This window comes from Schistocerca cancellata, chromosome 4 (assembly GCF_023864275.1).
Source record: "Schistocerca cancellata isolate TAMUIC-IGC-003103 chromosome 4, iqSchCanc2.1, whole genome shotgun sequence".
NCBI lineage: Eukaryota > Metazoa > Arthropoda > Insecta > Orthoptera > Acrididae > Schistocerca > Schistocerca cancellata.
The window spans coordinates 873,798,317-873,813,155 of record NC_064629.1 but is presented as its reverse complement, the minus strand read 5'-3'; the positions used below and the strand labels follow the sequence as shown (position 1 = coordinate 873,813,155).

The window sequence follows — 14,839 nt, the reverse complement described above, 5'->3', positions numbered from 1 at the left end:
TACTTTATCAATAGCATTCAAAGTGGTACAACCATATGAATCTTATAGTGAGAAAGGCAGATGACATACAAAGATTTAGTGGGACAGTTCTGGTGCACCATAGTATATTTGCAGATACTCATGAGGGAGCTAAAGTGAAACATATCATGCCATTCTGTATATGAGTTCTGCTAATGTATCTGCTTCTATATCAGTTTGATGTGACTAAAGAAATCAATAATTTCCACTGAAAAGCAGTGAAGTTTATGGAAGGCTTATCTGATTGCTATGAGTGTGTTGCACAAATCATCAGTAAATTTCAATAGAATACTCTACAAGTAAGGCATTTTTCAACATATGAAATCCATTATTCATCAAAGAGTCTTCCCCCCTACAGATTTTCATGTTCAGAAGTTGTAATTGTATATTTAGAAAAATTTAGTCATTAAAGAAGAATACAAGCAATTGTTATTGTCATGCAATGAATGGACTGAGAGCAAACAGTTACTATTATTGTGACTGATCTGTCTGACTCTTAATAAAATTCATATTCAAACATAGCAGTTCCTTCTCTAAATAAAAAAATGGCTGACATCGAAATAAGTGTCCAAGGAATAGAAAAACAACTGGAATCACTCAACAGAGGAAAGTCCACTGGACCTGACAGGATACCAATTTGATTCTACACCGAGTACAAGAAAGAACTTGCCCCCCTTCTAACAGACATGTACCGCAAGTCTCTAGAGGAACGGAAGGTTCCAAATGATTGGAAAAGAGCACAGGTAGTCCCAGTCTTCAAGAAGGGTCGTCGAGCAGATGTGCAAAACTATAGACCTATATCCTGTTGTAGAATTTTAGAACATGTTTTTTGCTTGCGTATCATGTCGTTTCTGGAAACCCAGAATCTACTCTGTAGGAATCAACATGGATTCCAGAAACAGAGATCGTGTGAGACCCAACTCGCTTTATTTGTTCATGAGACCCAGAAAATATCAGATGCAGGCTCCCAGGTAGATGCTATTTTCCTCAAATTCCGGAAGGCGTTCGATACAGTTCCACACTGTCGCCTGATAAACAAAGTAAGAGCCTACGGAATATTTAAGATTTCGTTGCATTTCATTTGCATATGGAGTTCAGGATGAAAGATTGCTTAAAAGCCTCTATGCATACTGTAATTAATCTAACCTCTTCTTTGCAGCTTCTGTTGGAGAAATACATAGGAGATTGTACTATATTCCTTGATTTATCATTTAATACTGGTTCTTAACACTCTGTAAGTATCCTTTTCCAAGGTAGATGACATCTGTCTTCAAGAATTTTCCAGTTCCTTTATTTTCATTTATTTATTTATTTATTTTCTGAAATATATGAGTCAAACAAATACGTGGCCATTCATGCTGCCATTCTTTGTAGATGGTAATATTCTGATGGGAAAAATAATCTGCAAAACTTATTTGTATCCTACAATTTGATCTCAGGAATTAACTTTCCAAGACTGGTGGATAAATACAGTAGGTCTCTACTTGATAATGTTTGCTTTAATGAAGCTCAAAGCAAGAGAATAATGACATACCCAGAAGCAAATGCCCTTCCTGCTTGTAATGCACAGTTATTAAGGATAAATAGGATAGTGCCTTACAGCATAGATTCTAGTCAGCGGATATTGATTATAGTAATTAATGGCCTTAGGACAAACATTTCTAAACATAGTTTACAAGAGATGGCCTGGGACATTATTTATAATGAGCCAAATGCTGACTTAAAATTTAATGTATCCCATGATAAATTCGTATCATTTGAAGCTATCTTTCCACATAAACTAATCAGTGTGTGTGTGTGTGTGTGTGTGTGTGTGTGTGTGTGTGTGTGTGTGTGTAAGTATAATCTAACTTCTGCACCATTTCAGTGCAGTAATGTGTTCATTGTAAATAAGTATTACAGTAGTTGTATTACATGTTTATTACCTTATAAATAAATAAAAAACATTTTTATTTTAAATTCAGTGCATTAGTATTTGTAAAATGACTCTTAGTGTTCATTAAAAATGACGATCATTCCACTTGGGACCTGTGGAATGGTACATTAGCTTATTTGTTTTAGTTGTAAATATTTGTCATGTATTGTTGTTTTTCTGACATGTTCCACATCCTGGAGGACCTCCTCACTACGGATCAATTGGAATGAAAGTAAATCTAATCTAATCTAATCAGAAATGACATTAAACAGCCACAAAAAACTCCATGGATCACTAGAGGGATTAAAGTACCTTGTGAAAGGAAAAGTTAAATGAATCTGTTGGAAAGAACAAGTGCAGATCCTGCAGTAGTTGTACACTACAAAAACTACTAAACATCACCAAGAAAAGCTCTTAAAATATTAAGAAATCAGTAATTCCCACAACATACTTAAGTCTTTATAGAATCTAATGAAATGAGATACAGGACAACAGGCCACAAAACTGGATAATGTCATTATTGATGTAAACAAAAGAGCTGTCTGACAGACAGCAAAGTTAAAACAAATAGAAAGTTTCTCCTTGACAACTCCTTCTAGCCCGTAAAAAAGTTTCTAGTTCTATAATGTGTAAAACTCACATCTCAATATCTTTTTTTCTTTTAGTAATTAAAAAATTAAAAATACTTAGAAATTTTCAGAATGTAACTGTATGTGCAAATTAATTTGCGATGTGAATGTAAAATTACTCATTTCACAACATTATGATCTATCGTTCAAAATGATCTATGGAACTTGTAACAATAACTAACTACATTTTTTGATACTGAAAAATTTGGGCTATGAAACAATAATATTGGATTTGTGAAAATTTTGCTTTCTAAAATTTGCATGGTTATGGCACAAAATTTTTAGTAGTAATTATAAAAGTTATAAGTTCTTTACATAGTATAGAAATAGGACTTTCAAAATGAAGTGGGTAAATCCTACAATAATCAACTACTTGTGGGGTCAGACTTTTAAGTACTCATGTTTTTATGAATTTTTGTATATAGCACTAATTCTCTTAAACTCGCAAACTCATAAGATATCACCATATGCCACTCTTACTCTGAACATGTTTCAGATTACATCTGTGTCTTAAACTGCTTGTAGAACATTTCTTGTAGATACATTGTTACTGGCTATTTGTCCTCAGAATTCATGTGTATTTATCTTAAAAATTGACATTTTCTGCTGCAGGTAATAATGGGTGGTGGATATCAAACTCTAGTGTCAAATGCTTCAACACTCCCAGGAGATCCTATAGACACATGGGCATGCTATCGACAAGATGGACGTAATCTCATAGAAGACTGGAAATTGGACAAAATCTCTAGAAATGCTGCCTATAGTGTGCTTCGGAATGTAACTGATTTGAGAAATCTTGATATTTCTGAGACAGATTATGTGTTAGGTATCATCAGTTTAACTACTTTGTTTCAAATGTTGCAGTTACTGTTTATGTTGTGAGATATAATAATTTTATTAGAGGAATTATTTTAAATGTTTGCAGAATTCTGTTCAATAAGACCAAAGAGACAAGCCCTCATCTACTAATCAGTTTATGGGCCATCTAGGTAAAACCCTCCTAGTGTCCCAAAACCCCTTTCCCTTTGTGCGATTCAAATTCATATCAATATCTTCCTGATCTGGACCCAAGGTCAAGACACCCTATCCTAGTCACCAAACAAATTTCCTATATCATATCCTCACACACCTGTAATCTGCCCATCACCTCTCAAGAACCAGTTGCAAACAGAAAAAACCTCCTCATCACACAATATCATGGTATCATCTCAGACTGTAGCAATTGGACAGTGTTATTTACCAGGGCTTCAAGTATCTATCATCATGCTTGAAAATGAGGGACATCCTACCAGTGCTCCTCCTCACTTCTCATAAAGTGTTATTCCACAACCCACCCAACCTACACAACATCCTTGTCCATCACTATGCCACTCCCGCTCCCTCCCCCCTGCCACAGGGATCATAGCCCCATGGAAGATCCAGGTGCATGACCTGCGAAATTCACCCACTCAGCAAATCCTGCTCATCCTGTCACAAGGTTATCATATCCAGTTTTTGTCCCCCATCTATGTCGAGTCCAAACTAACAATTATGCTCTAATTACATTAATGTTAGTGACACACTAAACTCTGACTTACTTTTCTTTATTCCACATGTAGAAATGAATCAACATGATAAATGATGTAATCTTCACTGCATATTATTATTGAGGGGTTTAAGATAAATTTCGTGTTATGTGTGATTACATTACAAATATTTCACTATGATACACACCTATACTACGTTCTCTCTGTCATTCTCTATGAAATAGTGAAACACATTTTTTAAGAGAGGAATGTTTATGGCTCTACCATTAATCAGTTTATCAAATAAGCAACATTTAAACAACAAAACTTTTTCAAATGGGCATTTCATATTACATTGCTGATTGCATGAAATGACTTCTTTAGTGAATGCTGTTATCTGCATGGGAGAACAGTGACATTACAATTACTGGCCAGAGAAGTGTCATCATTGAAGCTAGTTCATGGTATAAAATGTATCACCACAGCACTATAAAGAGATTGTTCTTGGAGGAGACATATCAGTAAAACTAACTCACTCACTCAGTTACAGCAAACAGTGAATTAGAATGTAATTGTGTGGCAAGAATTATGCACTATTATAGCTGATCTCATTCAACACATTTTGACCTCAGGGAATTTCTTATCGACTAGACACAGTTACAGAAAAGTTACCACCAGACTTGGAGGAAATCCAATACAATTAGAACCTCTTCATAAGAAAAGTTAGTTGTGAAACTAAGTTGTATTGTAACAATGCTTCACTGCAGTGTTGAACACATTTTGCAACAAAAATGTTCTCATTTTTTAAAAAAAAATATATTTGCTGATATTGCATATTAAGGCAGCTGTAAGTTTTGGAAACATTGCTCTTGCAATTTGCCTGTTATTGTTATGTAATCTAGATAATTAACACAATAAGGAATCCATGCTTTCAGTTATTCCAGGTATCTTTAAAATATTACCTATGCGCTGGTTACTCCTAACAGTAGTCATTCCTAATGATGTAATCTGAAGTGTGTATTTGTTACAGTTATCTGCTATGATTCCAAGTCATAATAGCAACTTTCAATATGCACTAGTAGACACAATTTTGAAAAATATCTTCCACTTATTAATTTTAACACAAACTATTAGGATCTTGGTATTTTATATGTTTCTGTTACTGACTAAAAACTTATAGTTACCTTATAGTCTGCACAGAGCCTTAACTATCCATTGGCTTCCTTCACTATCACCAATGCTGTAGCCCAGCTACTGGAAGTGATCATTTTCAAAACTCCCTGGTCAACTTAATTATGTAAATCTTGTTTAATTGTATCCTTAAATGTAAAGAGTATCTGTGTTGCTCTTTGGACTTTAGGTACTGGTGTTGACTGTAACTTAATGTGGCTTCAAAATCATTAGCATATCATAGGCCTAGAGTGAAGCTGAGGAAAATTCACCATACAGGCATTCTAATATTTCAAAAGGTATATCTTCAGATTATTTCTCTACCATTCCACTCAGAAAAAAATTATGCTTGTATCTTTCCACACAAGCTCTGATTTCTTTTATTTTATTTTGATGCTCATTTCTCCTTATGTAGATTGGCATCAACAAAATATTTTTGCTTTTGCAGAAGGAAGTTGGTGACTGATATTTTGTGAAAGATGCCTTTATTTTAGTGATTGACATCTCAGCTCACATATTGGACCTTATACACTCTCTTCACTATTTTGTGATAATACAAAACAAGCTGTTCTTTGAACCTTTTTGATGTCCTCTGTCATTTCTATCCAGTAAGTATCCCATGCCACACAGTGATGCTGCGGAAGAGGATGGACAAACCTAATGGAGGCAGCCTCTTTAGTAGATCTGTTGCATCTCCTAAGTGTTCTGTCAATAAAATGCAGTCTTTGGTCCATCTTCCCCACAACATTTTCTATATGATAGTCCCAGCTTAAGTTTTCCCATTGTAATCCCTAGGTATTTAGTTGAACTGACATCCTTTCAATCTGTGTGATTTATCATGCAACCAAAATTTAATGGATACCTGTTAGTACTCATGTGGATGACACCACAGTATTCGTTATTTAGAGTCAATTCCCATTTTTCGCTCCATACTGATATCTTGCCTCATTGTATAAAGTATTTTGCAGTTGGTTTTCATCTAATGACTTCACTAGACAGTAAATGAGAGCTTCATCTACAAGCAATCTAAGAAGGCTGCTCAGAATGACTCCTAAATTGTTTATGTATATTGAGAACAGAAAAGTGCCTATAACACATCCTTGGAGAATGCCAGATATTGCTTCTGACTTATTCAATGTGTATCCATCAATTACTACAAACCGTGACCTTTCTGACAGGAAATAACAAATAGCAGTCACACAACTGAGACTTCATAGTCATGCAGACTGATTAGAAGTGGCTTGTAAGAAGTTGTGTCAAAAGCCTTCTGGCAATGTAAAAATTTGGAATCCATTTGAAATCCCCTGCCAGTACCACTCATTACCTCATGTGAATAGAGAGCTAGTTGTGATTTGCATTATGATCGTTTCTGAATCTGTGCTGACTATATATCATACGATCATTTTCTTCAAGGTAATACATAATGTTCCAAAATTCTACCACAAATTAATGTCAGCAATATGGGTCTGTAATTCAATGGATTACTTGTATTACATTTCCTGAATACTTGTGTGACCTGTGCAACTTTTCAGTAATTAGGTATGGATATTTTGTTGAGTGAATGGTTGTATATGATTGCTAAGTATGGAACTATTATATCAGCATACTCTGAAAGGAACCGAATTGGTATACAATTTGGACCAGAAAACATGCCTTTATTGAGTGATTTAAGTTGCTTTCCTACACCAAGTTACTCATGTTGGCAGCCATTCTTGATATGAATCAGGAATATTTATTTCATCTTCTTTCATGAAGGAATGTCAGAAGACCGTTTTTAGTAACTCTGCTTTAGTGGCGTTGTCATTCGTAAAATTACCATTGCTACCTTGCAGTGAGAGTATTGTTTGTGTCTTTTGCCTGGAACAATTTACATACAAACAGAATTTCTTTGGATTTTTCTGTCAGATTTCAAGACGGTTTTGTTACATAAGCTATAAAAAACATCTCACATTGAAGTCTGCAATAATTTTTTAGCTTCTGTGAAACACTGCCTATTCTTGGAAATTTTGTTTTTTCTTAAATTTTTTTGTTGCTTCTACAACAGTGTTCTGACCTGTTTTGTGTATTGTTGACAAGATCTATTCCATCTCTTATTACTTTATTTGGTCTACATCTTTCAATTGCCGTCAATACTCTTTCTTTGAATCTAAGCCACATCTGGTCTGTGCGTACATGGTCAGGTTGGAAGGACTGGAGATTGTCTCTTAGGAAGGCATCATGCAAATTTTATCTGATTTTGCATTTATTTTTTGTGAATTTGGATGTTATGGTATTCAGCCTTACTACAGTAACCTTATAGCCACTAATTCCTGTATCTGTCATGATGCCCCCTGTTTGCTCAGGATCATTTGTTGATAAGAGGTCAAGTATGTTTTCATACCCATTTACACTTCAAGTGGGCTCCTGAACTAATTGCCCAAAATAAATTTCAGAGAATGCATTTAGTACAATTTTTTACAATATTTATCCAAACCAGTGAATTTAAAAATGTATTTTTGCCAACATATAGAGAGTAGATTGAAGTCACCTCCAACTATAATTGTATAAGTAGTGTAGTGTCTATCTGAAGTGAGACTCAAGTTTTCCTCTAACCTCTCAGCAACTGCATCATCTGTGCTGTGGGGTCAGTAAAAGGAACCAATTGTTAGTTTATTCCTGTTAAGTATAACCTCTACTCATACTAGCTCACAGGAACTATCTACTTCAGTTTCACTGCAAGAGACACTGCTTTTAACATCAACAAATGCTCCACCACCAACTATATTTAATCCATGCTTTCTAGACACCATTAGGTTCTTTGTAAAAATTTCAATTCAACTTATCCCTGGCCTTGGCCAGCTTTCAGTACCTGTAATTATTTGAGCTTCAGTGTTTTCTGCTAGTGCTTGGAGCTCCACTTCTTTCGCAACACAGCTATGATAATTTACAACTATAATACTGATTGCTCCTGGACCTAACCTCATCCTGTGTTTGACCTGCACCCTTTGAGACTGAAGTCCTTTTTGTATCTTCATGAGACCCTCTAACATTAAAATCCAACAAGTCCACTCCACACCAATGTAACCATGGAACCCAATACTCCATTATCCTATGTCAGAAATCAAAGAATCTGTAGTCTTCATGTTCGCAGAACTGATGCAGACACTCCACTCAGCTGTGTACCAAAGGTCTGCAGTTGGTCCTGTTGATGATGCTACAGATGGTGATCTGCCAGTATTTATAACTTCGGATAGCCATCAGAAACCAGTGACAATGTTTTCTGATCCAAAGTGACAAACATTATTAGTACTGAGAATGAGATTTCCACTCTGCAGCGGAGTGTGCACTGATATGAAACTTCCTGGCAGATTAAAACTGTGTGCCAGACTGAGACTCAAACTCGGGATCTTTGCCTTTTGCAGGCAAGTGCTCTACCAACTGAGCTACCCAAGCACGACTCACACCCCATCGTCACAGCTTTACTTTTGCCAGTATCTCGTCTCCTACCTCCCAAACTTTTCAGAAGCAGAATTTAGCTACATTGAAGGTACACATTGTGCAACACATTCTGAACGTGACTCTGGAAACACTTTGATCAGCTGTGGAACATGCTGTTTCTCAAATTCAACTTGTTGCAGAACACAGCGGACAGCATACTGAACATGTTTTGTGCCAGTCACACAGAAATTAATAATCAGATTTCATTTTGATTGATACTTTTTGTGCAGTTTTTGGCCTCAGGACAATTAAAAACCGATGTGATTGATGCTTTTTATGCAGTTTTTGGCCTATTTTTGTTTTCTGTTTTTGAGATAAGATGTGAACTAACTTAAAGATTTTTCGTGGAAGCCATAATAAGCTAATCTGAGGAGCAGCTGCTTATGGTTTACCATATCAAATGCCTTACTGAGATCACAGAAGTTACCAGATATGCTCTCCTTGTTATCAAGGCTTTGCTTATTTTAGTAATTAGTGCATTAATAGCATGTACAGTGCTTTGGCCCTTCTTAAATCCATACTGACTGTGATGAGTAGTGTTATGTTTTTTATTATATTTTTTTAGTTGGTTACACACTATTCACTCAAATATTTTACAAATAATTGGTAGTATTGATACTGGCCAAAAATTTCCTATCTGCTCTTGTCTGCCCTTTTTGTAGATAGGTCAAACTTCTGCATACTTCAGCCTGTCTGAACAGCAGCCCTCATCAGATGATTGATTTATTATGTGACAGAGTTGGGATGCAATATTATCGCATCCTGCCTTTATTATTTTTATTGGAACTTCATCCCAGCACACAGATTTGAGATTTTTTAGGGAGTTTATAATGTTAACCACTTCATAGCACAATACACGAATAAATTTGAATTCTCCTGATTTGTGCCACATTATATTGGGACTTATGTGTGGAGGAGGGAGATCTTCAATTTTGTTATAATTTACAAAATACCTGTTGAATTCTTTGCATATACGTCTGGAATTTGTTATCATTTCCCTATCTATTTCTAATTTTTGATTAAAACTTTTTGTTTATTCAGTACCTTTTTCAATCTTGACAATCTGCCATACAGCTTTTGATTTATTTGTCACATCTGATATGTATTTACTGTTAGCAGTTTGTTTTTCCTGTTTAACTACTCTGCCAAATATTCTCTTGTATTTGTTTGCATAGCTGACAAACTCTGCATCACAGTTGTTTTCTGTTTCCACATGCAGTTTCCTCTTTATAATACTAGAGATCCTGATGCCATCAGATATCCATGAGTTTTTTTACAGTTTTTGTCACATGCTGTTATGAAGGGGAAACATTCATAGAAAACACTCATGAATTCTGATACAAAAGCATTGTAGTTTGTGTTTACTGAGTACCACTTGCTGAATTACCAGGAAATTTTATTTAGTCTTGAGACAAATGTATTCACATTTTGTTGGCTGAAGTTCCTGACGTGTTTCACTGTTACAGTTTCATCTAAATTTGCCAATGAGATAAAAAAGGGCTGAAAGGTCAGATATACCTAATTCTAAGATGAACCTTTCTGTAGCACCATAGTTGATATTTCTCACTACATAATCTATACATGTTTCAGAAGATGCTGTTATTCTAGTGTACTCACTAAAATTTAATGTTAAGCCATTTGTAGATAACATGTCCTTCAGTGAAACAGCAAACGTATCATCAGCTCTTACATTTATGTTGAAGTCAGCACAAATTATGACCTTTTTACATATTTTTTCTATCTGCAACCTACACAGCAAGATTTCAAATTTGTCTAGAAATTTAGCTAAATAGTCAAGGATATGATATATGAGAATAATTACTGCACCATATTCCAAAAGTTAAATGCAGCAGCTTTCAAATCATAGCTTCTTGTTCAAGCAATGAAAAGTTTGCCTGACTTCAAAGCTTAGTGATTGTTCTACTAGCATGCCTGTTCCTCCAAAACTGTTTTTCTACGAAAACTCACTGCTAAATTGTAACCTGAAAGTGAGTTTTATCAAATTTATGTTTTCGCTTTTAAGCCAGTGTTCATTTAAGCCTATAACTTTACAGAACTTGTGTTCTCCAGAACAACTTCTAGTTCACACAATTTGTTCATCATTCCTACTGGTAGACTGCCTCTATTAACATGCATTATGAAATTATTACATACTGAATCAAACAGAGAATCATTTAATTGGGCATCAAATATGGCACCTGCATGGGTCTTTAATTCTAACTTGCATTCCATTATTTTGTTTCTCATGGACCAAATTCCATGGGAATTGGTCCAATCTGTTAGATTCCCTGTGAAGGATCACCCAGCACAATAACAGACTTATTTCTACTTTTGTTGATGAGAGAGATCTCTTCAAGAGCATTGCTTATGTTAGACACTTGCATCCTTTTACCACATTTGTTGAGATGCATTCCATGGTGTCAAACAGTTTCTTTGATAGTAACTAATGTCTATCACCTTATTTATAATCTGGATGCATTTCAGGTATATTTGCCAATGGACACATCAATTATGATGATCTGCATGTTAGTGCAGGTTCTAGTATGCCATCTCTTCATGAAATGACTACTACAGCAATTAGAGTTCTTCAGAAGAATCAAAAAGGATATGTGCTGGTGGTGAGTTATTTTCTATAGTTATATACTAAAAAATGGAATATTGTAAATTATTTTCTTTTCTGCTGTTCTTGGTTGTAGGTGGAAGGTGGTCTAATTGATGTGGCTCACCATAGGGGCTATGCTCGAAGGGCACTGCAGGAGACATTGGCACTAGACACTGCAGTAGAAGAGACCTTAAATACAATTAAGTATGATCCATTGAAGCTGAAAACAAATGAAGCATTGTCTGATACACTGGTTATTGTTACTAGTGATCACACCCACTCTTTATCCATAAATGGTTATCCTGCACGTGGTAGTAATATATTGGGTAAGTACATGAACATCGGTTCTTTCTTGTTGGTTTCGGGTGCTTAATAGAATGCTTATTAGTGCCCTTGCATATATGTCTATATTTTCACTTTCTATTATCAAATTTAGATAGGCAGCAGACACAAACAGTACTTAAAAACCAATACCATATTTATTTCACTGTCACATAAGATAATGAGCAAATCAGCACTTAAACTGGTTACTGTCCTCTCATCTTGATTCTTGTATAACACACGTACTATGAAAACATGGTACTGTAATTTGGACACCACTCACTGCTGGTTTCTTTTGCTGAAGAACAATTCTATGTGTTGTAAGACAGTACTCAGTCTGGAGTGAGTTCAGAATAGTTGGCAACAATATACCCATGAAATCACAGTGAATTTTGCTGTTGAAAACAGTTTAATAAGTAAGAGATCAGAAGCTATTTTTACACATTTCTTGCTCATATAAATATTATTTACTGTAGTCACATTATCATACATGTTAGTGTTGGATTAAATAAGGCAAAAAAGGTGTGAGAAGTGCATTTCCATTCTTCTATCAGCAGCTTTATGTGTATGCATATGAGAAACATTCACAAAGCCTCTTGTATATCTACTGTTTTTGTTTAACTTAATCTCCAATAAAAGTTTTATAAAACTAATTAGCTGCATGTGACTAGTGTGGATGTTGTCATATCTCTGTAAATGGGGAGTTTTTTGTGAAAAGGTATACATTATGGTTTCATTGGACCAAATACAGCATGCAGCAGTGAAGAGACTGGAGTACTCAGGGAGGCTCTTCTTTCAACTTTTAGGTTATGCCAGAAAATCAGAAAATCACAGAACAAGAAGAAAAGATTTGTGTGCTTCAAGTAAAATTTAACATGTGAAATTTGAATTATAACAGTCAGGGGCAAGAAGCAAAGGAGGGGGGAAAAGGATACTGGAGAAAGCTGGAAATCAAAGGGTAGGCAGGCAAAACTTTTGTTAGTGAATTTAAAATTTAATAAACACAAGACTGCAACTGCTAACATAATTACAGAAAGTAATCATAAATGCATCATAAAAATATGGTGTGAAAAACAACAGCTGGTCGAACTTTTGTAGAAATTCAAACTTTATTTAAGCTTCTAGTTTCAATGCCTCAGTAACTTGTTCAGATCTGGTGAGTTGGGGGGAGGGGAGGCCAGACATCAACTGGAACTCGCGACTGTGTTCCTCAAACCACTCTATTACATGCCTGGCCTTGTGACATGGCACCTTATCTTGTTAAAAAATGCCACTGCCATAGGGAAATGTGATAGTCACTAAGCGCAGTTTATGTGCGCTGCAACCAGTGCATGATACTCTTTGGCCATCATGGTGCCTTACACAAGCTCCACTGGACCCATGGATGCCTACATGAATATTCCCCAGAGAATAATGGATCTGACACCAGCTTGTCTTCGTTCCACAGTACAGGTGTCAAGGAGCTGTTCCCCGGGAAGATGACGTATTCATGCCCTCCCATCAGCATCACGAAGAAGGTATTGGGATTTATTAGACCATGCAACACTCTGCTACTGCGCCAACATCCAATGCTGATGGTCATGTGTCCATTTCAGACATAGCTGCCAATGTCGTGGTGTTAACACTGGCACATACGTGGTTCATCGGCTGTGGAGGCCCATCCTGAGGAGTGTGTTCAGACACTCTTGTACTCTGCCCAGCATTAACGTTTGATGTTGTTTGCTGCCTGTCCTATTTTATCAGTCTGCCCAGCCTATGACATCTGACATCTGTAATGAGGGGTGGCTACCCAACCCCACAACGTCTGGATGTGGTATGACGTCGGTTTCGCCACATGTTAAAGACACTCACCACAGCACTCATCGAATACCTGACAATTTTTGCAGTTTCCAAAATGCTCATCCTGAGCCTCCAGGCCATCACAGACTGCCCTCGGTCAAACTCAGTTAGATAGCACATGGACAGCACACTCACTGCTACTACATGAACCGTGCACTTGTCTGACTAGCAGTCATTCCTCACAGATGATTCTATGGCGTGGATGGGTTTATATTGATGGTAGGTCAATTGGACATAATTTTATGGCTGATGAGTGTACATCTGTATGTATTCATTGTTTTTAAGTAGCTATTTTAAGATAAATAAGCAAGCTACCTATTAATATATATTTCTGTAATTCCATGTAATATGCTAAAAACATCTGTGTGTATAACAATGTTCTTATGTACCTATATTAAGATAATTATTGACTTTGTGGTGACCAGCACCAGTCAAGAGGAGAGGATTGACCAGAGAGGTATAGCAGTTCTTTGAGATTGATTGTGTTTGGTACTCCTGTTCAAGTGGCAGCGATGGGAGCTCTATTGTTTGGTACTACCAGTGGTTTTTTTTTTTTTAAGTTAAAGTGTGTTTATTTGCAAGTGTTGGAGTATTCCTTCTGGCTATTGATGACCAGGAACCTAGATATATCCACAGTTATGATCCTGTTTTGTGTTTGGGTCTTCATCTAAAGTGCGCAGTTACCATGGGAACCAGCACTGTGGATCGTATGGCCAACCACATGACAGACTACAAGTGGACAGTTCAACCAAGGAGTACAGCAGCACACAGTCCCTGCTACCACTCTCGCGAGTGACATGTCTCATCTGGATGATGGTTTTACAAGAGAAACAGACATAACATACATTTAGGTGGAGAGACTACGACACACCTCATTCGAGCACATCTGAGCATCCACCTCAGAGAACATCACCAGTCATGGGAATTAGTGATGTCTGCCTTACAATCCCTAAAGAGCACTTTCCACAGTCCATGAACATACCTTGGCTTCTGCTTGCAGGTCAATATTCACAAGCCCAGCCTGAATTTTTACACACATCTGTTTTGCACAAGTTCACATTTAAACTGTTTAAACAAAATGCATTCCATTTTCTCCAATGATGCTGATTGTTGCTGCTGTGCCAGATGCCCAAACATCTGCATCTTCCACATTATGTGGTATGTGTGGACAGCATTTTTCCAATGCCATGATAACCTCAGGCTACATGATGGTGTAACACAGATTGACTTCTACCCTTCTCAGTTGAAACTTCATTTAACTGCACATGAATCTGCCTGACACACAGCAGTCAAGACTACCAGTTCAACCAGTTACTATCCAACACATCCCATTGGGTTGATGCTGTAAGCTGCCCTCAGTACA

The 14,839-nt window shown here is 36.4% G+C and overlaps 1 protein-coding gene across 1 annotated transcript in view; it reads left to right on the top strand.

The window, feature by feature from the left end:
- LOC126185028 (alkaline phosphatase-like) overlaps positions 1-14,839 on the top strand; it is a 206,518-nt gene that overhangs the window by 179,166 nt on the left and 12,513 nt on the right. Inside the window, exons 5-7 of the mRNA XM_049927761.1 lie at positions 3,175-3,388; positions 11,199-11,332; positions 11,411-11,642. Coding sequence (XP_049783718.1) covers positions 3,175-3,388; positions 11,199-11,332; positions 11,411-11,642 — 580 coding nt within the window. The remainder of the gene's footprint in view (positions 1-3,174; positions 3,389-11,198; positions 11,333-11,410; positions 11,643-14,839) is intronic.